Source organism: Nyctibius grandis, chromosome 1, assembly GCF_013368605.1.
Source record: "Nyctibius grandis isolate bNycGra1 chromosome 1, bNycGra1.pri, whole genome shotgun sequence".
NCBI classification, from domain to species: Eukaryota; Metazoa; Chordata; class Aves; order Nyctibiiformes; family Nyctibiidae; genus Nyctibius; species Nyctibius grandis.
Window position 1 is genome coordinate 4,043,961 of NC_090658.1, and position 23,537 is coordinate 4,067,497.

General features: G+C 42.0%; 2 protein-coding genes across 17 annotated transcripts in view; one reads left to right on the forward strand and one right to left on the reverse strand.

Moving 5' to 3' along the window:
- Nucleotides 1-11,509: 11,509 nt before the first annotated feature.
- Nucleotides 11,510-22,692, forward strand: LOC137669018 (activator of 90 kDa heat shock protein ATPase homolog 2-like). Of its 4 annotated transcripts, XR_011049032.1 has the most exons (11): nt 11,510-11,592; nt 11,722-11,912; nt 16,352-16,437; nt 17,054-17,168; nt 17,737-17,825; nt 18,367-18,552; nt 19,711-19,812; nt 20,500-20,551; nt 20,804-21,004; nt 21,200-21,253; nt 22,033-22,692. XR_011049032.1 is itself a non-coding variant. In XM_068410871.1 (9 exons), exons 1-9 carry the CDS (start codon nt 11,513-11,515, stop codon nt 20,977-20,979), a joined length of 1,077 nt encoding a protein of 358 aa, XP_068266972.1. In that variant the 5' UTR covers nt 11,510-11,512; the 3' UTR covers nt 20,980-21,951. The 4 variants fall into 4 exon arrangements, 2 of the variants coding, with proteins under 2 accessions (XP_068266972.1, XP_068266988.1); XR_011049031.1 differs by having other exon boundaries at nt 20,804-21,253; XM_068410871.1 differs by lacking the exon at nt 22,033-22,692 and having other exon boundaries at nt 20,804-21,951.
- The window catches only part of USP34 (ubiquitin specific peptidase 34), a 139,809-nt gene continuing 136,584 nt past the window's right edge, over nt 20,313-23,537 (reverse strand). For 10 of the 13 annotated variants that reach the window (XM_068410804.1, XM_068410851.1, XM_068410820.1 and 7 more), the window contains one exon: nt 20,313-23,043. The gene's annotated coding sequence lies outside the window, so the exon portion shown is untranslated. The remainder of the gene's footprint in view (nt 23,044-23,537) is intronic. The other 3 variants (XM_068410788.1, XM_068410771.1, XM_068410764.1) reach the window with 3 other exon arrangements.

The following is a 23,537-nucleotide window of genomic DNA, read 5'->3' on the forward strand; positions in this document are numbered from 1 at the left end:
GAAAAGTTTCAGCAAATTTTTCTAGTTCTGCTGTATTTCTTCTATTTGAAAAGATATTACAAGCTTATTTAACAGAGCTAGAACATGTGTGGTTCCCTTAACTGCATCTAGCAGCAGCAGTAGGACATGTTGGCCTCCTTAACACCTCCTGTTCTTACTCATTCAGACACCTTTCAAGAAGTAGAATCCTACTGCAACATTGAATTCCTGCCTCTCTTGTATTAAAATCCTGTAGTGATCTCTGATGTTGAGTTCATTTAAACCTATCACAATATTTTACTACAGCATTTTCAAAGTCTAATTGATGCTTTTTGTTGCATATGCAAATAACAAAAAATATTGCTAATAAGACATTCTAAATATTCTAAAATACATGAAACCATTTTGTTTTCTAGGCATCTGCTCATGTCACTGTTCTAGTGGTTGATGTGAATGATAATGCTCCAGTGTTTGCTCAGAATTCCTATTCCGCTTCTATAAACATGATTAATCCTGTAGGTGCTCATGTCATCACCGTGAGTGCTACCGACAAAGATCAGGTAAGTACTCCTGTTTGATTTTGTCACTGCTTTAAGCTGCAGCCCAAATATATTTTCCTCCATTCTCTAGGCATGAAATACCAAATGTAGCAGAAAGTGAATTCTGATTGACTAACAGCACTGGGAATTGGAAATTAGGACTTTTGATGTTTCTGCCTCAGCACTGATGTACTCCATGTCTTTGGGCATGTTTCTTAGCTATATTTGCCTTAATTTTTCCCCTTACTATATGGAGCTGTTCTGGTCTTTCAAAGAACACAAGGACATAAGCAATTTAGTGTCTGTGAAGTTATTTGAACTTCTGAAGTAGAAGAATCTGTAAATGCTAAACATCATATAGCTGGCTTGATCATGGAGATGTCTGCTTACAAAATGCCTCTGAAGTGTGGTACCCCAGCTAATTCTCTCTGTCCCCATTTTTTAAAGTAATTTTGTTTGATATATCTGTACTGCACCCACCAAGTAGTATCCAGGCGTTGGCAGACATATCCAGTAGTCAACGAGATCACCATGACAACATCACTACTAATTATGTAATTTAAAAGATGAAACATCTAGAAGTGACCTCAAAATAGGTGTAGCAGTTACCTTCCTAACACATCATTTTGGTTAAAATAGCTGTAGCTGTGGTATACAGCTGCAAATAATCTAATGGCCCCTTTTTTATCATCTTTCTCAATGATTTTATATAAAAAGTGAAATTGCTTATGAAGTTTGCTGGACTCTGTGAGATCTGCATTGAGACCCTAATGAACCTCATCCGTCAGGTAATAAGTCCAGTCCTCTGCCATGCAGAGTGGTGCTCATCCTCCCTGTGCCACCCTTTCAGGATGCTGGGGCACAGTCCAACACTAAAGATATTAGACTTTGTCCCTATTCCTCCCTGTTCCTGAAATAATTATAAATCCACAGATTACTCAGAGACAACTGATGTTCATGGTAGGGTTTGATCCTGCTGCTGCAGAGCCATGGAAGAACAGCATCTAATGCTTTTCAGAAAGACAGAGCAGAGTGCAATAAAGCAAACCCTAAGGGTTTGTCACAATGGTTTGTCTTGGGGAAGTGAAATGATGTGCATAAAGTAAAATGTGTTCAACTCTCCTGTGGCAGGGAGGAATAGGGCTTGCCCTCATAGCAGTGCAGAGGCTGGGCTTCTCCTCAAGGTGTGAAAAGGATCCAAGGGACTTTGGCTTATTCTCGTTGACATCACACCTTTAGATGACTCTCTCTCACTACTCTGTCCCACTCTACATGTCCTTCACTTATTTTTGTGAGAGATCTTTTTTTTTCACATTTTTGCTGTGTAACAGGCCAACTGCTTGTGAATTTTCTTCTGCTTTGTTTTTTTATCGGCACCCATCCTACTACTGTAGCTAACCCCAAGTTTTCATTCTCGAAATAAATTCACCATTCCCAAAATAAATTCACTAGAGACATTTAGACATTGCCAAATCTCTTGTTTCAGTGTTTATCCTACCCTTCAAAATGTACTCACAGCGCATGTAGTTCTCTTCAGTAGTGCTATGGGAACTTTTTTGAATCTTGGAACATCAAAATTAATTTGAGGGGGTTCTGCCCATTGGCCCTTTTCCCTGCTGCTGCTCTTGTGTTACAGAATAAGCACAAAGTAGCTCTGAGCCTGGTTCTCTCTAGATATTTAAAATGCCTCTGGCATTCTGCCCATTTAAGCATGGAAATATTGGGATTCCAGTGAGTCTGTACTATGGGACTGGGGGTGCTGAAGTGCTGTGGTACTGCAAGCAATAGTTACATGAAGTCGTGTTTCTTTTGTGGCAGGGGCAAAACGGCCTTATCGAGTACTACATCCTCCCTGATCCAAACTTCAGCCCATTCTTCCTGATAGAAGATACAAGTGAGGGGAAAATAATTACCACTGGAAACGTGTCTAGATCTGGAGAGATCCATTTAACAGTGATGGCTAAGGACAAAGGCTCTCCATCTTTAAATGGCACTGCTATGATTACTCTTAATGTGTTTGACAACCGTCCATTTGTTCCTCGGTTTAACGAGAGTGAAATCAGGTGAGGCTTTCATACTAAGTTATATAGCTGGCACATATTCTCCAGGTAGTGGAAAACATAGTAAAGTGGAAAGTTGAAGCTAATTTTCATATTCTTCCATGCAGAAGAAAGGCCATCGGGTTTTTTTAAACAAAATGTCCAGGAAATTCTGCTGTGCCGATGGTTCTGTGAACATGATGCGGGGCATCGCCTTTTATTTCTTTATCGTGCAGCTTGTATAAGCCAGACTCTTTGTCCCTTTCCTCTTGCACACTAATAAAACATTCTTCCTTAGCCTTTACTCAAGGATGAATAAATGCCTGGCTATAAAAGTAGGGCTTGCACTGCACTCTGAATGTCAGTGAGCTCTAGCAAACAACTAGAGGGGAGGGGGCAGGATTTTCCACAGACAAATGGCTCTTAAAAAGTTAAATTTCGAGCCTGACAGTGCATCAGCTGCTGGGAAATTTAACATTATGATTTATCATTTATTTTCTATATTAGCATTTCCGTTTCGGAAAACACAGGAGTGGATTATTTCATTTACGCTTTTACTCTGGTTGAAACTTTAGGAAAACCAATTGATTATACAGTTGTATCTGGCAATGAAAAAGGTGAGTACTATTTCCCTTATGAGTTAAAATAGCTAAGATAACGGAATAACCTGTCTTTTGTGTGGCAGATGTTGTAGGTAAATGAGAGCAAGGATTAAAACTTGTGTCATTTTTTTTTTTAAAAAATGAAAGTACACAAAGAATTTCTGTTAGAGCTCTTCAGCATGGCCTTTGTCTATCTTCTTTGGCTAAAGAGGTGGTGGTAACTTGCCAGAAAGTGAGTTTCTGTAGTGTTAACTTAGGGTAATTTGCAGGCTGAGGGAGCCAAAAAAGAAGTTGTTAGCAAGCAGCTCCCTCCTTGCCGATCCCTTTTAGCCTATTGTTTCCTTGCACTTGCAGCTGTGTCAGGGCATCTGCCCTCCTTCAGCTTTTGCAGCTGTGATGTGACTCCATTTGCTCACAAAAAAAAAAGGAAATAATTAGAAACAGATAGAAAACTTGGAAATCAGTGAAAAAGGAGTTGTGCAACAGGAGGCTGCAATTCTGTTTTCCAAGTATGTTGCTCCTTTACATGTTTAAGGTGTGTTTGGTCTGGGATAGGACCCCAGCTGTGATGCCTTTGCTGCTCAGCCAGTGGAAGTGTTGCATTTCACATCCTTAAGAGCAGAGGGCCCATGGGAAACATCCTAAGAGCAACCAAGACACAAGAGGTAGGAGGGATACAAGTGAAATGGTAGCTAAAGCAATGAAGGTGCATGTTTTTCCTTTCAGGTCATTTTAGATTGGATCCAAAAAATGGTCAGCTGAGAACAGCAATTAATTTGAACTATGAGGAAGTCTCTCAGTATGTGCTTTTAATTGAAGCAAATGAAAATCTCTCATTAGCTGCAGAAGTCCAGCGTTCAGGTAACTTTTTGCTTTAAAGGACATTCCAACTTAAATCATAGAATGGTTTGGGTTGGGAGGGACCTTAAAGATCATCTAGTTCCAACCCCTCTGGCACAGGCAGGGACACCTTCCACTAGACCAGGTTGCTCAAAGCCTCATCCAACCTGGCCTTAAACACGGCCAGGGAGGGGGCAGCCACAGCTTCTCTGGGCAACCTGTTCCAGTGTCTCACCACCCTCACAGTAAAGAATTTCTTCCTAACATCTGATCTAAATCTCCCCTCTTCCAGTTTAAAACAGTTCCCCCTCATCCTGTCACTACTTGTCCTTGTAAAAAGCCCCTCTCCTGCTTTCCTGTAGGCCCCCTTCAGGTACTGGAAGGCTGCAAGAAGGTTTCCCCGGAGCCTTCTCTTCTCCAGGCTGAAGAGCCCCAACTCTCTCAGCCTGTCTTCATAGGAGAGGTGCTCCAGCCCTCAGGGGCAATGAACACGTCTTCTGTATTTGCAACCCAATATAGGAATCGTGATTATGGCTGATGTGAAAGATGAAAAGCTGAAGGTCAAGGCTGCGCAGAGAAAAGCCAGCAGCCTTCCTCCAAGGGTGCAAACCCTCACAGGGCCCTACTGTGGTCTCAGAAAAGAATAGAATAACTTGGCATTGGACTGTCCCTTGCCTGGTACAGCGGAGCCAGCTGGGAGAGGGCTGACAGAGGAGCAGTGCTGCCACCTTTGCCTTGAACTGCCTGCTCTCACTGAAGCCTCAGGAGGGGTGTGATAGAGCTCCTCTGGGCACACACCTGCTGCGCTCCCTTTCTTCTCCCTCTTCCTCACGTGCAGCAGAGATACTGCTGCAAAGCCACAGCCTGGCCCGGCCTTTGAAAGTTGTGCTTTGCTGGTGTTTGTTGTTGCAGTTAACTTGTGTTTGTTTAATAGGTCTGTTTGCCCAAAATGTGGCAATGCTGACAATCTCAGTGCAGGATGTAAATGAAGAGCCAGCATTTTTGAGTAATGCCTACTCTGCTCGGATACCAAACTCTGTGCCATACAAGTACCCCGTTATTACAGTTCAGGTAGAGTACCTTTCTGAGCTCTTCATGAGGACAGAAATCTTTTGAAAGATTTGGATTTCTTTCACAGTTAAACTGAGTTAAAGGAACTGTTAAATCTGAAAGCTTGAGACAGATTCTGCCCATTGACGAGGTTTAACATAGTGCTGGTGAAGGATAGGGTGTTGAGGGAACTGGTCCATACCTGTCCTACCAGTGGGTCTGTCAGAAGAGCTGTAGGGTCTGTTCTGACTCATGCTGCTTTATGGATTACATACTGCACAGACTACCATTCTCTCTTTGGCACCGTTAACCGCTTTGTTATCTATCAGACCCAACTGGGAAATTAATTACAAAATGGAGCAGTTTTCATCTTTCCCTAAGTCTCGTGTTATCCCTCAGTTCTAGCCTGCTCCTTCTGTGCTTGCTGCTGTAGAATCCTCCAGACTTTATGGTAAATGTATTTTCCCTTTTATACCCTTGGTCTGATTCTGGTAGTTTGTGCCCCACTTTGTCTAGTGCAAGAGAAAAATATGACAGCCCTGTCCTAGAATACTCCAGTCTTACAGATAGAAACTGCAGTTTAAGGATGGAAGAGCACTGTGCTGAGTGTCACAAATCACCTTTTTTAAACCCAGGCCACAGATCCAGATTCAGGAGACAACGGGCGTCTGCTGTACAGCTTAGTGAATAACCAAAGGAATGAATTTGACATCGATGAAAATACAGGGCAGATTTTTACAGTTTCTGTAGCAGGAAAGGCTGGAACATTTTATCTGCAAGTCCAAGCTGCAGACCAAGGCTCAAGCAGACTTACAGCGCAGACAACAGTCAAAGTAAGGAAGATTGCTATTTATAGTCCTGATTTGCTTCCATGTCAAAACTCTGTATACAAGAAGGGCTAAATTTGGTAATGACAAAAAAAATTACTTAACACCATACAGTGAGACTGTCAGATACACCAGGATTCACTACATACTTTCAGGCCAGAATTATGAGGTTGCCATTTCCGTTGACATATAAAAATATGCTGACTTGAAGACTGACTTTTAGAGGACAATTATTTTATATCAGAGGGGGGTTTTTTTGTTTGTTTGTTTGTTTTGAAAGTCAGTCTAAGAGAGGTACAAATGCTTTAGAGAACCTTACGTGTGATTCCTTTCTTTATCAGGTAACCGTTGATTCCAGTTCCAGTAACAACATTGTGGTGGTGGTACTTAATCAGAAGATCAATGTTGTTGAAAGAAACCTTGCTGAAGTAAAAAGGTATTTTTGAAGCTGTGAAGCTTATTCTGATATAATATCTAATGACAAATTGAGAGTCTCTTTGAGACAGGGGTTCAACTTGCTGTAGTTCACAATAATTTGAGGGAATTCATAGGAATCCACCAGTTTTTGGCTGGTAAGGCTTTGGCCTGAGCTGACGAATGTCAAAGAGGTCATTGGACTAGATGATTTTGAGACATCTCTTCCCACCTCGATGTTTCTGTGATTTTTAACAGCCTAGGATAAAGTTTTTCATGGATAGTAGGCCCAAGATACAAATGTGGAGACAGACAGGATAGAAGCCACCTTTGCTACAGGTGAAAAATCCCTCCCTTGTGGCACAGCAGCAGAGCTGCTCAAGGAGGTCTCAGCCCTGCGGTGCTAGGGGATTAGCTAGGGATATGTGGATGGCCACGCTACAATTAAACACATTTTTTGGCATGTTAATGAAGACACAAGATCTTTTGTTTGATTATACATAGACATATATTTACATTGGAAATATTGAGTCCTATGCTTTTGAGGGGGAATCACTTTGAAGGTTGGAAAAATGAGGTTGTGATGTTGACACTATTGTGGCACCAGTTTCTTGCTGGTAAAAATTAAATGGAAATCCTAGACCTGCTCTGCTGCCTTCTTCGAAGCAGCTGGTACTGACTGCTATCAGAATGAGGGATCAACTGGGCCAATGGTCCGATCCAGGGGGAAAATCTCTCTGTGACAAAGGAGGAGAAAACAATGAGGATTATGAGACTGAATTTCCCTCCTCCCCAGCGTTACTGTTTATAATACTCTGCAGGTATCACTGCCTGTATTTATAAAAACTCATGTCAAGCATGAAATCAGCCATATGTCGCTTTGAAGCATGACTAAATATATTATATACTATGCAATATTGGTTATGAAACCTAGGTATAAGGGTCTGTTAACACTTCCTTTCTCTAATTATTTGCTCAGTTATGCTAATGGCACTTATTCAAGAATTTTCAGGCTATGTACAAAAGTTATATAGCATCTACTAATGAAACGTGTCTTTGCTCACCAGTCAGAGACAAGGACTGGATTTTTTTTCCTCTGCTATTCAATCCCTTAATGATATCGGGCAAATAGCTTGACTCCTTTGCTGATGATAATCCTGCATTTTTACATGCTTAGATTAAAATCTTAAATATTAGCAAAGTGTTGCATTAAATACTACTTTTCTATCATTTAATTTCCAGAGTAAAAGAATTTGTCATTGCCCAGTTAATTCAAAATGTTTTCTTAATACGATGGCAGGGTCCTGGAAGATAAACTTGCGTGGAATGTATACCTTGTTGATGTTTATTCCAATGAGTTCGAAAGAAAAGCAAGAAGTAGCACGGATGTAACCCATGTAAAAATGATTGCTTTCGATGAGGCAAACCAGGAAGTATCTGCAGAAGATGTAAAAAGGTCTGTATGGCACGGGTTTCAGAGGTGTGCAGCTAGGTTTTGTTTCCCTTAAAATTATTAATGTCTTGGACCAGACAGGTTTAGATCAAATAACAGTTTATCTGAGACTTATCTCAAGGCTTAAATGGAATTTTTAGAGTTCAGAAAGCTTTCGTTATTTATTGAAAGGTAATTTTCAGAGTTTGTCAAAAACATGAATAAGGCTGTTTTAATTGTGCAAAATATATTTAAAAGTCAGTTTTACAGAAAACTGAAGCAGAAGTAATATCATTAACATAGACATTGACTTCACTTCAGAACTGCAGAATGTTGATTACAAACTTACATTTCAGGTGTATTTTACATTTGTTTCATAACATGACAGTGGTATGACCCCCATATTCTTATAAACATTCTATGAAGGGCAGCTGCTGTTTAAACATATGATTTTTAGACTCTACACCCCTCTTAAACTAGTAATTGTTTGTGGCTGATGTTACTAATGGAGCCTGGGGTCACAGGAAGCAGCCTGCATGGATGAACCTTTTCCTCTGAGGAAAGCACTGTTGCTCTCTGTAAGACGATATGCAGCTGCCTTGATGTGGATTTAGAGGATAGTGACTTCTCAAGTTCAATTTTCCAAACTTTGCAGCATTTTAGATCATAAGCACCAGGGCTGGATACTAGAAAACAGAGTTTTTCCCAAATGAAAGACATGACAAGTCTGAATCTTCAGGAAAGGTCTTGATGGACGAGGAAGTGTTATTCTGTTATTTTCTTCACTACTTTTCAAGTCAAAAAGAAGGTCTGATAAATCACCAGCACTTTATTCTTCTATCTTCAGAAAACTTAGGGAGCAGAAGGATAACATCGAGATAGAACTGGAGAAAATATTTTCAACGCCTGTTACTGCTGCCGTAGAAGAGGCTCCCGCAGACCCTGCAACTCCTGAACTCATTGCGACGATCGTGCTCAGTGTTCTGCTAGCCTGCACCCTCGTAGCCTTCCTGGTATATGTGCTTTTTACTATGAGAAGGAAAAGGTACAAATAGTTTTACTTTAACAATGTAATTTAGACTTACAACTAATAAGTTTACTTTAAATGTCAACTTGAAAAATACTTACGCCTCATAAATTACTGATATTTGCATGGAGTAGTGCCTAAGATTTGCTGTAAATCAAGATGCCCGGTGTTGTACTGTAGATATTAGACACACTATGTGTAACTGACAGTTTCTTATTGTGTTTGTTACTCAGCAACAGCAGAAACAAACACAGAGAAACTTAGCAGAAATTTTAACTGGGAAAGGGGGCACGAGTAGCTGTTACACAAGTCTTCTCTAACCCCATTAATGCTGAAATCAAGGGAGGTTTGCTGCTAACTTCAGTGGCAGCAGGATGACATAGTAAAGGAAAACAAATACATTTCCAAGAGGGCAGCGGATATTTACCCTGCCACCATTATGGAAAAATAGGAAATACTCCAAACTGATCCCCACAATAATACTGAAAATAAATGTTGTGTATTAAACTTCTGACACAAGTACTTCATGTTCTGCTTTTAAAACAACTGCAAAGCCAATGTTCAAAAAGAATTAACAATTTTATTTTAATGTATTTATCATTTCCAGAACATATGACCAACAGTATTCGCTTAAGAAGCGAGCTGAAATTGTGGAGGGTTTTGATAATCTGGGTGCAACTGACAAAAATGGAAGTCTGAAAAGCTTAGAGAAACTAGAGCACACGAATAACATGTAAGTAGAATGCTGATATCACAACTTTATAAAAAACAGCGTGGTGAAAGATGTGGTTCTAGTTTATTCTGGTAACATAGGATTTTCCTTGTATCTTTCACTAGTGTATAGGTTGATTTTTAAGAATGCTTACAATTACAAGTTAAAAACTCTGCACTTGAAGGAAGCTAATACCTTTTATTCTTCCATCAAAAATTACAAGGGCAAATTCCTACTTAGGCTTAACAATTTGCTAAAGAGTTACGCAGAAAAAACCCCTTCAGGATACAAGAAGCTACTTAACGTTCCCCTGGGTTAAATCCCAGTAATTTGGAGATCAGTGTACGTGCTACTCTCAGAGTGGCTGATATTTTTGTCACTTATCTATTTGCAAGCTCAAGGTGTTATGAATTATCTTAACTCTCTTTCAGGAAAACTGAAATAACAGCATTTAACTACACGGAAGACACCAACGGAGGTGATGCTGGCAAAGACGTACTTCAGGCCACTGAAAAATGCAGTTACCTTGAGACGCTGGATTGCAACAGTGAACATGAAGATAATGTGGCATCTGGAAGAGCTGCTGAACCTAGAAATGGAGATGCCCAGCCCACTGCAGGACTCACAACAAAACAGGTGATTAGCTTTTCACTTGCAAAGAATGGCATGAAAGATGTTTTATCATTATTCATCAAATAACTGAAAGAATTATTTAAAAAAAAGTAAACTTGTGATGGAGCTAAAAAAAAATAATCTTAAGTGAAGTAATGAAAATCTTTGAGGAGGAGCTGTGTTTGTCCCTGCTTAGGAGGAGCACTTGGTGATGCAGAGAAGAATGGTGACACTTCCATCTTTACAGACTGTGTACACTAAAGGGTTCTCATGTGCTGCTCCTAAAAACCAATGCTTTCTTTGCAAGCTTCAGAGACAGAATATAAATATAAAACTTATACAACTTCTGCTGCTGAGAATTTGTCCCCACGCTACCATTTGTAGCTTTCTGCCTCATCTGCGTTGTTTTCTTGCAGGATTGCTTTCTGACAGATACAAATCGAGAGTCAGTTCCTTCCTTAACACCTGATCCCACACCGCACGCCCCTGGAAAAGGACCGAAAGGAGTAAAATTTTCAGAAGTGGCAATTATTTTGGATGCAGAGCCTGAAGATGATGAGCCTGATGAGAATGATGAATTTTTCCATCAATAAGAACGCTTGATGAAGAAAACTTTTAGGGAAACCACCATGACACTCATTGGAACACTACAGAATGAAATGAGTGATAAGAATATGGGAATGCTATCCGGATTTTAATTCCTGATACTCCTGTTTGTGCTGTAAGAGATGGACAAGCAAGAAAATAAGCAGTAGGCTAGAAGGGCTGCAGGATGGTTGTAACGCGAGGTTACTTTCCCAGATGCAGCACTATCTTACGGTGTATTTAATTCCTTATGGCACGTGTAAAATGGCAAGACAATAAAACCGATTCCAAACGTGACGCCTTGTCATTATTTTAGACACAGTATTTCTCGGACATCAGTTTTCCGTTGTTTTGCACAAAACTGCCCGTGGCGGTTCAGTTTTTGAGACCGAGTGCCCGGTATGTTATAGTGACACGGTGCCTCTCTCCTCCCACCCCGGACGCAGCGGAGCAGCCGGTCAGAGCCCAGCGGAGAGACTCCCGCACCGCACCGCAGCCGCGGAGGAGCAGCCGCCCCACGGCCCGCAACAAGTGAGAGGGGTCCGGGCAGGGGGGAGGTGTGTGGGGGGGTCCGGGCACGGGAGGGGAGGGGGGGGGGGCGGGCGGGCTGCCGCCTCCCTCCGGGGCCGCGCCGTCGGCTGCCCCCTTCCCTCCCTGCCCGTGCAGCGGCCGGGAGGAAGGGCGGCGCGGCCTCGCCTTCCTCCTCCTCGGGCGGAGAGCGAGGAACGGGGGAGGGGAAGTTTCTGGCACCTTCTGGCTGGGTCGCCGGCGGGCGGAAGCGGTTGGGCTGCGGGCGGAGGCGGGCGCTGCGGCGGCCCTGGGTGGCGGCGGTGGCGGGGGGCGCGGACAGCACCATGGCCAGGTGGGGACAGGGGGACCCGCGCTGGATCGTGGAGGAGCGCGCGGACGCCACCAACGTCAACAACTGGCACTGGTGAGGGGGGGGGGCGGTGCGCGGCGCGGCCGCGGGTGGGCAGCGCGCGGCGGCCCCCTGAGGGGAAAGGGCGGGAGGGGGGAGGCGGCCGTGACGGGCGGCGCTGACGGCCCCGCTCCCCCGGCCCAGGACGGAGCGGGACGCGACCGGCTGGTCGAAGAGCAAACTGAAGGAGGTGCTGGTGGGGCTGGTGGTGGAGGGCGAGGCCGGGCGCTGCGAGATCAGCGACCTGAAGCACGTGGAAGGCGAAGCGTCCTGCAACAGCCGCAGAGGGAAACTCATCTTCTTCTACGAGTGGAACCTGCGCCTCAGCTGGAGAGGTACGGGGCGGGGGTGAGGGGCGGCTCTGGGGGGACCGGGGCGTCTCTGAGGGGAGCGGGGCGACGGGGGCACCTGCCCGCGGCGGTCGGTGAGGCGGTGCCCGTGCTCCTCGGAGGCGTTTGTCCCGGGCCAGCGGCGCTTCCTCTGGCTCAGGCCGTGGCTGGCTGTGAGGAGCCACCCAGGTGCGGAGGGAGAGGCTGCCTCCGGGCTTGCTTTAACCTCCTCCGGGTGAGAGGAGCGCGGGGACTCGGGGCCCAGCGTGTTTCTACCCGTGGCCCCAGCTTTCACGGGAAGATGTGCATTGCAAAGGGGTTGCCTTGGAGTTTGTCGTGATCTTTGCAAAGCTGGCTCTGCTCATTTGCTCTGCGGGATCGGGAGTGATTGCTTTGGAGAGTAAACTGTCTCCTTTGGGTTGGAAAAAGAGGAATATTTCAGTGAACTGCAGTGAATCAAAATCGTAGGGAGATTGCAGGAGACACGTGGGCCTGAGCTGTAATAAATGCTTGTTTTAAAATAATCTTGAAACCTTAGCTTGTCTTTTTCTCCCCTTCACCTGTTTTATTTGTGGGACACACGTTTCTTAGCATAGTTTTCACAGCGTATCAGCACCATATTGCTCATTTCGCTTTGTAAGAAGTAAATACTTATATTGTGGTGAGATACGTATTGCTTACAACAGCGTGCTTGAATTGCTTTGGTTTCCTGGTGTGCGCAAATGACAGCTGTGTGCTTAACACACGTGTTGATAGCAGGAAGCAGGAGAAACCAGGAGGTGTAAAAGTCCAGATTTTTCAAAAAATTTAGTGTAGTTTACATTGAGGATAAGGAATTACATGAGGAAAAAACTGTTTAGTGGTAATAAGGAGACTAGAAATAATTCTGGATTATCAGAGATAACAGGGGCTCTGCCCATGCATTTTTGTCGTGCTGCATCCTCTCGCAGCCCCACAGCAAAGGATGAACCTCTGCTCTGTCCTTGGCAGCTTTTTATTTGCAGACTGACCTGATAACGTACCTTTTGGTAACATCAAGGAATCCTTTCCAATTATTAGATGCCTGAAACTCGGTGGCAAGTTGTGGACCATCTCTTGCATTGGAGTAAGATAAAAAGCACCTGCACGGGCCATTGTACGTGGATATTGTAATGCCAAATGACGGGTTGTTCCTGCCCAACTGTACTTACTTCTCAGGCCTCAGTTGTTGCTATAGGAGGTGGGAATACCAAGGGCCGTACTTAATTGTCCTCTCTTAATTCCTGTGCCCCAAGTGAGGGCTGTAGTCTCTGGATCAGTGTTTCAGGTAATGATGTTGGCTGCTCCACTGGGCTGTCTGTGTTTTGCACTTCTCCTTTTCCTGGTGCCCTTTCCAATGCAGTTCTTCATGACTGTGTTTTTCCTGGTCTGCTCCCACAATAACAGGAGACTTGAAGTACTATTATTTGTTTATTTTGGTTCGCATTGATAGTTAACTATGTTTCAAATGTTACAAGTGTGTTATAAACTAAGAACTTACTTATGATCTAAACATTAACAGGAAAGCAAACATACTCTGTCGTGCAGCTTGTATCAGTGCAGTTTAAATAATTGTAATCAGCTTTTTCATGTTTGGGGTTTTTTTTTAGATAAGCTAAAATAATGTAAGTTTTAAATATTGTTTTTGTTGTTTTTTTGTTTTGTTTTAGTGTACAAGGCGTAGAAGTAGGTAGATACAGTATTTTGTTTGTATTTCTATACAAATTCTAAATTCTTTTTCCTCTGCTAGGTCTTTATGCTCTTCAGCGTTTAACTATAGACAACTCTCATTTGCATTAGGTACGTTGCTCAGTTCAGTGTCGTACTGAGTGGATTGTGTCTTTAGAGGAGTTTGCTACTACACAGTGAAATTCTGAAAGAGCTGGGGCGGATGATTTTTTTCTTAATGGGATAGCCATCATGTGTGTTTTCTGAGAGCTCTGAATTAGAAATAAGAGTTCAGACTGAACTGCTAAAATCACTTAATTGCTGTGATTATTTCCTTCTGTAAGTCTTCTAGGATAACTAGTAATTCAGGCTATGATTAAAATCTGGATGTGTAAGAACAAGATGATATAAATTCTGAAATTTGCAGCAGGTTTGAAAAGTCTGGTGTTGGAAAAACATTGCCCTCAGCAATTTAGGTTAGAGAGCAACAAGAAAGTGAGGAACTGAGGGTACTTAATGGCACTAAAATTGAGCGAAATGGCTGTTCTATTGTTTGTTTGAAGATGTAGTGAGGATTTAAATGGATTGTTCTGCCTTCTCATGGAAGCTTTGTGAAAATGTGTATGTCCTTTTAAAACTTGGGTATTTCAGCAGTGATTTTATAGGTACGTCTTTCTGAGACATGTGCTTGCATTAATTTTTTAAAATACTGGATTGGCAGGAAACAAATAATTTATTCTTAGGTCTCTTATTGGAGTCCCATGGGATTCAAACAAATAATTTGATTGTTTGTTTGATAGAAATGTAATAGTTTTGCTTACATGACAGTGGCACTAAAAATGCAAAGCTGTACCAAGGTTCTGCCCGTGTGATGGTGACCAGCCAGCTGCGTTTGTTAACTGGTTGGACTTTGCTGCCCAGCACAGATACCATCTGTGTTAATCCCTCGGACAAGCCATTTTTTGAAGGGGGAAGAAAAATATCTATTTACTGTTTTTATGGATTTGAATTTGTTGTCTGGCCTGTGTTATTTGGGAATCTTTATTTTAAGAGTTGTGAAAATTGTTAGTAAGATCAGCTGAATGGATAGAAGTCAGATCTGCGTTTTGCTCCTCAGAACTTTTCCCTGCATGCTTGGACTTCCTTTTTGGGGAGAGAGGCTTAAAATAAGATTTGCTTTACTGTCTGCAAAGTCAATGTTGTGTGGTTTTGCCTGTACTAATCCCGGAGCTGGAAGAAAGCAGTAAAGAGAAAACTGAGATGGCTGCATGTGGTTTGTGTTGGGCCCAGAAGTGTTTTAGCGGTATAATTAACTAGTTCACACGGATTTGTACTTGAGCAAGAGGTTCTCCTGGGAGACTTTGAGAAGCCCAAGAGAGGTCTTCTCTTTAGCCTTTCCTCGTGTGGGTGTGGTTGTCTGCTTCTGGATTAATGGATTTTGCATATTGTGCTGTATTGATGTAGCTCCTGACTAGGAAGGGCTCTTTGCACCGTGCCCCACTCTGTGCTACTGACCGTCATTCGCTCTTTCTCTTGCTGAGAAATGTCTGAGCATTTGTTTGTGTGCTTCACTGTGATCTTGACTGGTGGTGCGTTAGGTTATATCGGCGGTCATTTCAGGGTAGTAATTAAAAATAATGAGAGGGATGTTTAGCAGCTGGATCTAGCTGGCTCCTTGGAAGGTGAGAGAATCCAAAGAAATGTTACGTCTGCCTTCATGATAATTCCCCTTTTGGAGTCATGCTTAACGCTGGGTTGTTTGTACTTGAGAGTTTGCTGATAGACTGATAAAGCTTGTTGTGGTTTGTACATTGTGACAACCAAGCTGATAAAACAGTATGAAGATAATTGGATTTGGGGCAGAACTGCCTGTTTCTGCTATTGCTTGCTAAAGAGAGTTTAACATCATCTAAATAGTGAGTTAATTTAAATAACTAAATGCTTTTGCAAGGCAAGGAGGAAGGGTCTTCAGTGTAATTAAAAAAGGTGTCAGACCTTAAATTCAGTCTTTTCACTGTAAGGTCTGAGGCGAAGAAGTACGGTACAGGGTTCGTATGGCAGAACGTGCTCATAGGTGTCGGTAGGTGCTGGCGGGCCTTTGCCCAGAAGGGTGCTCAAGTGGAGTGTAACTTGTGTTCTTGTGAAGTCTTTCCGATGTCTACAATGATTACTGGCAGTTTGCAGTAAAGCTGTTAAGAGTGAGAACGAGTGTTCTAAAAAATTTGCATGTGTAGTTTCCTGTTTTTAAAAGATTTCAGTTGTCTGCCCGTCCATTATACACGCGTATGTTGTACGGTAACACGCTTGTGTGTTGGGAGGTTTTCAGATATTCATTCTAGGGAGCTTCTAAATAAAGGGCAGACAAGTTTAAGGGAAGAGAAGGTTATTTTTCCCCTACCCCCTTTTAGATGCACATTCTGTGTTGGCAGACGTAAGTTGCTCTAAGTGGAGAGCATTAGGACAGCTGATGGTTGAAGGTGAGAGCAGCAGCAGAACAGTGGTGCGACCTGTGCTGAGTGAGACGATGCACCTGTGTGCGTGTCCCTGTCCTAGTGCATCTGTGCAGGAAGGTGCAGTTCTGAGAGTAGTGTACTGTGATGTGTTTGAGACTTTGGGTTGCTCTTCAGTTCCTTTAAATGAGATTCTAGGCCACTTGCTTCAAGTAACGCTTTTGTACAACTAATTTCTGAGATAAAACTCTTGCTAGGGGGGGAAATAGTTTTTAATAACGCATTTAAGAATTCGTTATGTTAATACAGGTACAGTGAAAGAGTCTGGTGAGAAACATAAGGGATCTGTTGAAATTCCTAACCTGTCAGAAGAAAATGAGGTAGATGATACAGAGGTAGGTGTGAAATACTGATATGGCTATATAGGTTCAGAATTCTTAAATAAAGCATTAATCAACATATAAGCATCATATTTTGATTTATCCTGGGATTAAGTGGGATAATTACACTTTGATTGTTTATTTCATGTTGGTTTTTTTTTATATATTTGGAATAATGACTTATCTGTTCTCAAGTTTACCTACTAGGAATATGCACAATTTTCTTTGCTAGTTATTGTTTGTGACGATATATTAACTACAAATTTGAGAAGAACTCTGCTTGTTGTAGTCTTAAAAAAAAAAAACAATCCCACCTTTAAGAACCTAAGGAATCTCCTTGTTGGTTGTTTAGCAGTTGATCCTGTGGCTTCCACAGATTCCTCAACCTCTGCTCTGTAGTAGGCCACTCTGTTTATACTTGATGAACTTGACTAGATATTACATTCATTTAAGTCAAAACCCCAGAGGACTTATTTTTAGCAAAGGTAGAACAAACTGAGAAGATAATGAACTTGAAAGTGCAGCTGTCCTCTGAATATAGTAAACAAAGCCAAAATACTTTCCTTTGTTGTCAGAACCCAAAAGGCTCATGTTTAGATGCCTCCTAATCTTGTAATTTTTCTGTTTCTAGATAAACGTCAGCAAAAAGAAGGGGGAAGGCGATGTTCTGAAGGACCTTATGAGAACTGAAGGAACCACAAAAGTCAGAGAGGCCCTGAGAGATTACCTGAAAGCACTTAAAACAGGTCAGTTACACCAGTGTGTTAGGTGTGTTCTTACGCAGTGGTCTTTCTTGAATAGGTTGGTGATACATTGACAAGTCCTTGGGTTTGTATTTATTTTACTTTTAATTGTCACCAGCTGAGATGAAATAAGTTAGTCCTACCAGTCAAAATCTTTATTGCTATCAAACATGGCACTGTCCAGAAGTTTCAGTGGCAACCCAGGCTGTGCTGTGTTACACAGAGATCACTGCAGGACCTGCAGGCTGCCTGGTTGGCTAGCAAAGCAACGCCCTACCCTCAGCTTGTCATTCTCTGCTGTACTGTTCAGGAGGTCATGGAGGTGGTGCGCTCCTTAATGGGCAGATGTATTAATTTAGGGTCAGGTTACTTTGAAAAGCCAGGTTTTTTAAGGGAAATGTTAGGCTGCATTGCTAATAAAAAACATAATAGGTAAGGTGGGGAAACTCTGGATTGGAGTTGTGTTCCCCCATTCTCCACAGTCTTGGCCAGCAATCTTCATTACACGTGTAGATGTCAGGCAGGCTGTGCAGCTCAGTTTCACACTGAAGAGTGCTTTTCTTTGTTACAGAGTTTACCTTGGGAATGATTCTGCCAACAAAAGCTACCGTTGGTCAGGAGCTGGCCGCTGAGCGAAAACCAAGTGGGAACACCATGCAAGTACGTCGGCTTTAAGTGTTGTACGAGTTTAGTATTACCACAAATGTGGTCCCTACATATTTTGCTAGGGTAACAATTGCATGTTCCTGTGATTACCTGCAAAAGCGAAAGCCTTTGGTGTGGCAGTGCCTCCTCATTGCTGTGATCAGGGCCTGTAATACAGAAATGCCCCGTCACAAATGCTGGGCATGGCTCTGCCAGGAGGAGGAGGAGCAGTGTGGATGTAACTGTTAATGCTTTGTTCTGTAACAGCAGTAGCTGGAATTCACCTGCATGGATCACTCCCCCCAGTCTAAAGTTAGCTGCAGGTGTCTTTGGAGTGAATCACACACATAGGTTTTTTTTTTTTTCCACTTAATTTAGTGAATCCTGATTTAATAATACTGTTAAATAAATATGGAAGTATGTTGTATAATTAACTTATATTCACAATACAGTAGGTTTAAGACTTCACAGGTAACAATCCTGCCACTCCAGAACTTTTAAGTGTTTGATCTTGCACTCATTCACATATGAATTTTTTTTTTCTTTGGCTTTGCAGGATTCTGCTTCCCCACAGTCTTTGGATATAGTTGGTGTAAAAATTCCAACAGTGAAGATACTTATGAGAGAAATCTTCAACTCCCCAGCAGATGAACTTTACAGTATCTTCACAACTAAGGAAGTAAGTGATACTTTCAGTAGGCAATATAACTGGAGGAGGATGCTGTTGCAGCTGAAGAGTTGTGTAAGTAATAAATGTGTCACATTGATTGTCAAGTACAGATAATACTTTTGTACATTAAAGGGAGAGATGTGAGCGTCCATAAACCGAAGGCTTCATGAGCTGCCCGTGTAACTTCACTCAGTAGTTGTAAAGCTGATTGACTGTCATCATTTGCTTTTCAAGTTTTGCTGAATAGCGTCGCCTTTTAAGCCAGCAAGGAGTTTCAGTGGTGAAAATGCAAAAGGAGGTGACAGTTGCTGAGGTGGTGTGTCAGTGTGGTCTCCTCCCAAGGAGCAGAGCCTGGGTAGCTGGCTTCGGTGACAAGTTGTCAGGTTCTTGCGCTAGCCCTCAGAAAGCACTAGAAGGTGGCAGTAGGCTCATTCCATTGTTACCTTTTTAATGAGCACTTATTAGGGTGACTTAGACCTTTTTTTTGCCAGTTATCATCTTAATAGAAGAAAAGCCAACTGAACAAAGTGAAGCTGCATCTTTATGTAGTTTGTATGCAACTCCATCACATGCTTTGCTAGTTAGAAAAAGCTTAGCTTTTTTTGTTAATGTAAATACTTGTCCTTCAGGAGCCTGAAGTGCTCAGTAAAGGTACTGTTGTCATCCACAGCTTGATTAGATTAGCTATTGGATACGCTGATACTGTTGGTTATAGGGTACAAAAGATAAAATTGCTAATTTTGAGTTTGTGCCCTTCAAAAGAGCTCAGGCTGGTATCAGAGACCTTTAAATTACAATCCCAACACAACCAATGGAAAAAATAATGGCTCTTGGTGGTTCTCTTGCACCTTCCTACAGCTGCTGCTCTGTCTCCCTCATTTCCAAATCTAGTAACAGCCAGTCCCATCTATGTATATGTATGCACATATGTATGGGCTTTGTCTGTGCCCTTTGCAGGTGGCTAGAGTCTTTACTGGTCTGTGTATTTATCACTACAGGTTTCTCAGCATTTATATTCTCATTCTGTCACCTCACTGGCCCCTGCTGCTCCCACGGATCTCAGTGGAGTGCTGTATAAAATGAAAAGCCCAATTAGTGCTTAAAGACTCTTACCTATATTACAGTTCAGTTAATTTCTTCAGCAAACCTCCCTTGTCTCACGGTATGGTGCATTAGGTATCAGTATAGATTTGTAGTTAACTGACCTGTGCTATATTCTTCTTTTGCTAGTTGGTACAGAAGTTTTCTAAGTGTCCTGCTGTGATCGAGGCTGAGAAAGGTGGCAAACTTCAGATGTTTGATGGCTGTGTCAGTGGTGAATATGCAGAACTGGTAAAAAGCTCCTCCTTTGCACTTTAAAAATGGGGGCGGGGGGTGTTTGTTAGCATCCTCACTGAGCTAAAAAGCAGCGTGTGTGACAGCCTCTCTAACGCACTATTGGTTCCTCTATTTCAAAGCCAAGAAATTGCTATTATGGTGTGTGACTTTTCTTCCCTGTCAAAAGAGCGGGCACTGACTACATGTATTGACCCGCACTGGGGGAGAAAACTCAGCACCATCCTTTTTGACTAGGAGGAGTGAGAAAGCAGGTTTAAGGTTTATCTCACAAATCCTTATAAATTCTTATTGTAACTGGAGAAATGATCTGGATTGCTTAACAGAAAATGATGGGCGTACTCTGTCATGCTTACACATTTCAGGGGTGAAAACATGACTCCCACTGGTGCCCATTTCAAGGTCTGCAAGAAAAGTGATGTTTTATGATTAGTAACTATCAGCCTGACCTTTTCCCATAGACAAAACAAAACAGTGGAATGCAGCACGCAGAGAGCTTGGTGAAAACAGTTTATTTAAAAAAAACCCAACAAACCCCAATCTTTGTATTGTTTACATGCATGTGTCTACTATTACATCAGATAACACTCCTCTCCTTATTTTTCAGGAGAGAATTAGCATTGAGTAGTAGTAATGTGAATTATCTCACATGCTAATGGGGAGAACCTTCTTATCTTCTTCCAGGTCCCAAGCCAAAGAATTGTCCTGAAGTGGAGGTGTCGAAGCTGGCCTGAGGGTGAGTCTCTCGGAGGACCTCTAACAGAGGCTGCACTCTGCAGGCAGAAGGAACAGACGTGACAGTTGACAGCCTTGCTGAGTGGAAGCTCACTTGGTCTGTGTTCCTTGGAGAACAGCCTGATGTTCAGCACAGTTGTCATCTGTGCAGAGGCTTCGCTCAGACACAGGCAAAAGCAGATCTGAAATTAGCAACAACAAACGTAATCCTTTACAAACCACTTTACTGACATGTCATCTTTTCTTCCTTCAGAACATTATGCAACAGTTGCCTTGAATTTCAAGGATGTGGCTGCTCAAACGGAACTGCAGTTAGAGTGCAAAGGAGTTCCTGTCTCTAACGAAGATAGTACGAGACAATGTTGGAAGAAGCAGTATTTTGAAGAAATACATATTTTACTGCAGCAATCCAAAGACAATATGGAATGACAACAGCACTGTATAGTTTTGTTAGGTCATTACTTTTTATACTTCGGTAACATTTGTTTTTTTAAAAGAAGTAATTTATTTGTGGGAAGAATAAAGACCCACTTCTATGATACTGTATATAATTTAAGCATTATTTATGACTTAGTGAATGAGATGGTAAGTCAGACTGTATATAAACAGCTTTACTTGGGGAACCTGATCTCTCTTTGCTTGCCTGCAGCTTACCTTCAGAGTGTAGTTACGATTCAGCTGCAGAGAAGTACTACCAACATAGGTATGTAAGCTACATGAATCAATAGAAAGCATTTGCAGTTCTTTAATATTCAGTGTGTCCAGCAGCAAAATTAAATCCCTCTAGGAGATGGGGTTCCCATCAGAGGCGAACTGAAAGGGATTGTAAAACTGCTGCTACATCAGATCTTTCAAGAAATGTGGGAGATACAGTTTACAGCCTCTTTAAATACTTCTTAAGATTGCTTTAACTGCAGACTGAATTTGTTTCTAACTCTGTAGACAGTTTTAGGGGAAGATAATTAACAATGTCATGTAATTCTAGTTGGTGTGATGGTTCCCACTGCTGAGTCTGCATGCACTGGGCTCCCTGAGTTGGCCTCAGTGTGAAATTTATTTTGGAAGAAACAAACAGTAATAACGCTTCCCTTTTGCAGTTCTGCAAATCTGCTGCTTAATGATTTACAGCCCTCAGCAATGCTGTAGCTCAAATTAAAGCGAGCAACTGTTAAAGAAATTTGACAGGAGCATAGTTGGGATATTGAAAGTAAAGAATTGTTACTTTTAATTAAACACATTGAGGTTAGCAAGGATTATAAGCTTGCTATAATAAGCAACTTAATTCTCAAATGCTTTATAAAAAGTGTATTAAATATGCAATTTGAAACAAATTGACCAAAAAAGGGCAAGCTGCCTTTGGAAAATGTGGTTGCTCAATAAAATATGTGATTTTTACATGCAGTTTATTTTCTCTATTAACTCATACTGCCAAACTAAATGAGTCTGTATAGAAGTTAAGTCCTATATATTTTGTTTTTACAGGACACAACATATGGCAACCTTACCACACATAAATGTACATCGTCCAGGAGATAAAGACGTGCTGCTCTGTTGTATAGGCGAGGTTCTCCTGACAAGTTTGCAGTCAGTTATCCCCTTTGAACTTAGGTGAGATTTGTTGTAGTAACAAGAACAAACACCTCACAGTGACAGGACAGACATACACACTGGTTACTAAGTGTTGCACTGCTTGTGTTTTAGGTGTTGGGATAGAGGGCGGGGAGCAGCTGCTTGAGAAGTGTCCTGTTTTAGCGTCTTTTTCTGAATGCTCAAAATCTAGTTACCTTTTTTCATAAATATTCAAGGACAGAGAGCTTAACATTTTGAATACAGAAATGATTTTCAGCTGGAGTATTGGCTGACCAAGGGGCAACCTTTAAATGAAAATAGAACATCTAGGTTTAAGACAGAGATCAGGCTAAGCAGTTTTGCGTGTGGACCATCTAAGAGACTCTGTGACAATGTAGTATCTGAGAGTAGGCTGTTAATGACTCCACTAGCAGGAGTCATCAACTGGACTAATTGACAATCATCAGTGTTAAAAAAAGAAGTGACTTACTTGTGTTTCCAGTGTCGCACCACTCACTTCCAGGCGTGGGACAGCAGCTGCTGTGGGAGGTGCAAGACTGTGCGAGAAGAAACAGCCCCAGCCAGCCCTCACTTCCTCTTTAAGGAAAGGATAGTGAGCTGAAGATGACATGTCGTCTTCAGTGTTCTTCTTGCTCCCTCGTGCCTGCACAGCTGTAAGTTTGATAATATGTACAAGCTTTTGTAAGTTACAAACGTGAAGTACCTACCTTTTCATCCTGCTCGTAGGCCAGCCTAGTGTAAGAAATGGGCAGACAGCTTCCACATCCACAGACGGCCCCTGATGACTGTCCTCACAGTCAAAAAAAGGACGTTTTTTCTTTTTGATTCACCCACATTCCTGCGCTCTTCCCATCTTCACTGGAGGTGTGGGAACTTAGCTGACAGTAGTATTGCATTGCTGACCTGAAAGTTCAATTTCTGCACACAGTTATTTTGGAATTAAGAAAAATCAGAGAGAAGTTCATTTCGCTTGTAGCAGGCAGCCTTCCGGAGAACATCCAGGACTATCAGCCAGCCATAGCCTAAAGGGGGTAATCGTCACCTTAGAGAGGCAAAACAATTTATTCTTGAGTGCTAAAATTTCTCATAGACTCTCTAAGAGTTTAATAAAACCAAAGAATGTTAAACTCCTTGTTATCCTCAGCCGTTGAGCTGGATGGAACAGTTAGGAATTAAGTTTCATTTAGTAACAGTATGATGATAATGATATGATAGTATCTACATAATGAAATTATAGTATCATAAATGTAGTTTGTTTTCTAAATAAGTCTCTATGAAGGGTTCCCTATCCTAAAATTTTCCCAATATAAGAAAAGAGAAAACAGCAGGAGTGGGGACAGATGTAGAGAGTTTGGGAAATATGCTCAAATTTATTGGAATTCATGTGTTTTAAGGAG

Bases quoted from the DNA above. Each gene is read 5' to 3' on its own strand.
- LOC137669018 (XM_068410871.1), top strand. From the start codon at position 11,513: ATGGCCAGGTGGGGACAGGGGGACCCGCGCTGGATCGTGGAGGAGCGC. The intron at 17,826-18,366 runs GTACGTCGGCTT...TTGGCTTTGCAG, and splicing joins CAAGTGGGAACACCATGCAA to GATTCTGCTTCCCCACAGTC. The intron at 20,552-20,803 runs GTGAGTCTCTCG...TTCTTCCTTCAG, and splicing joins GTGTCGAAGCTGGCCTGAGG to AACATTATGCAACAGTTGCC.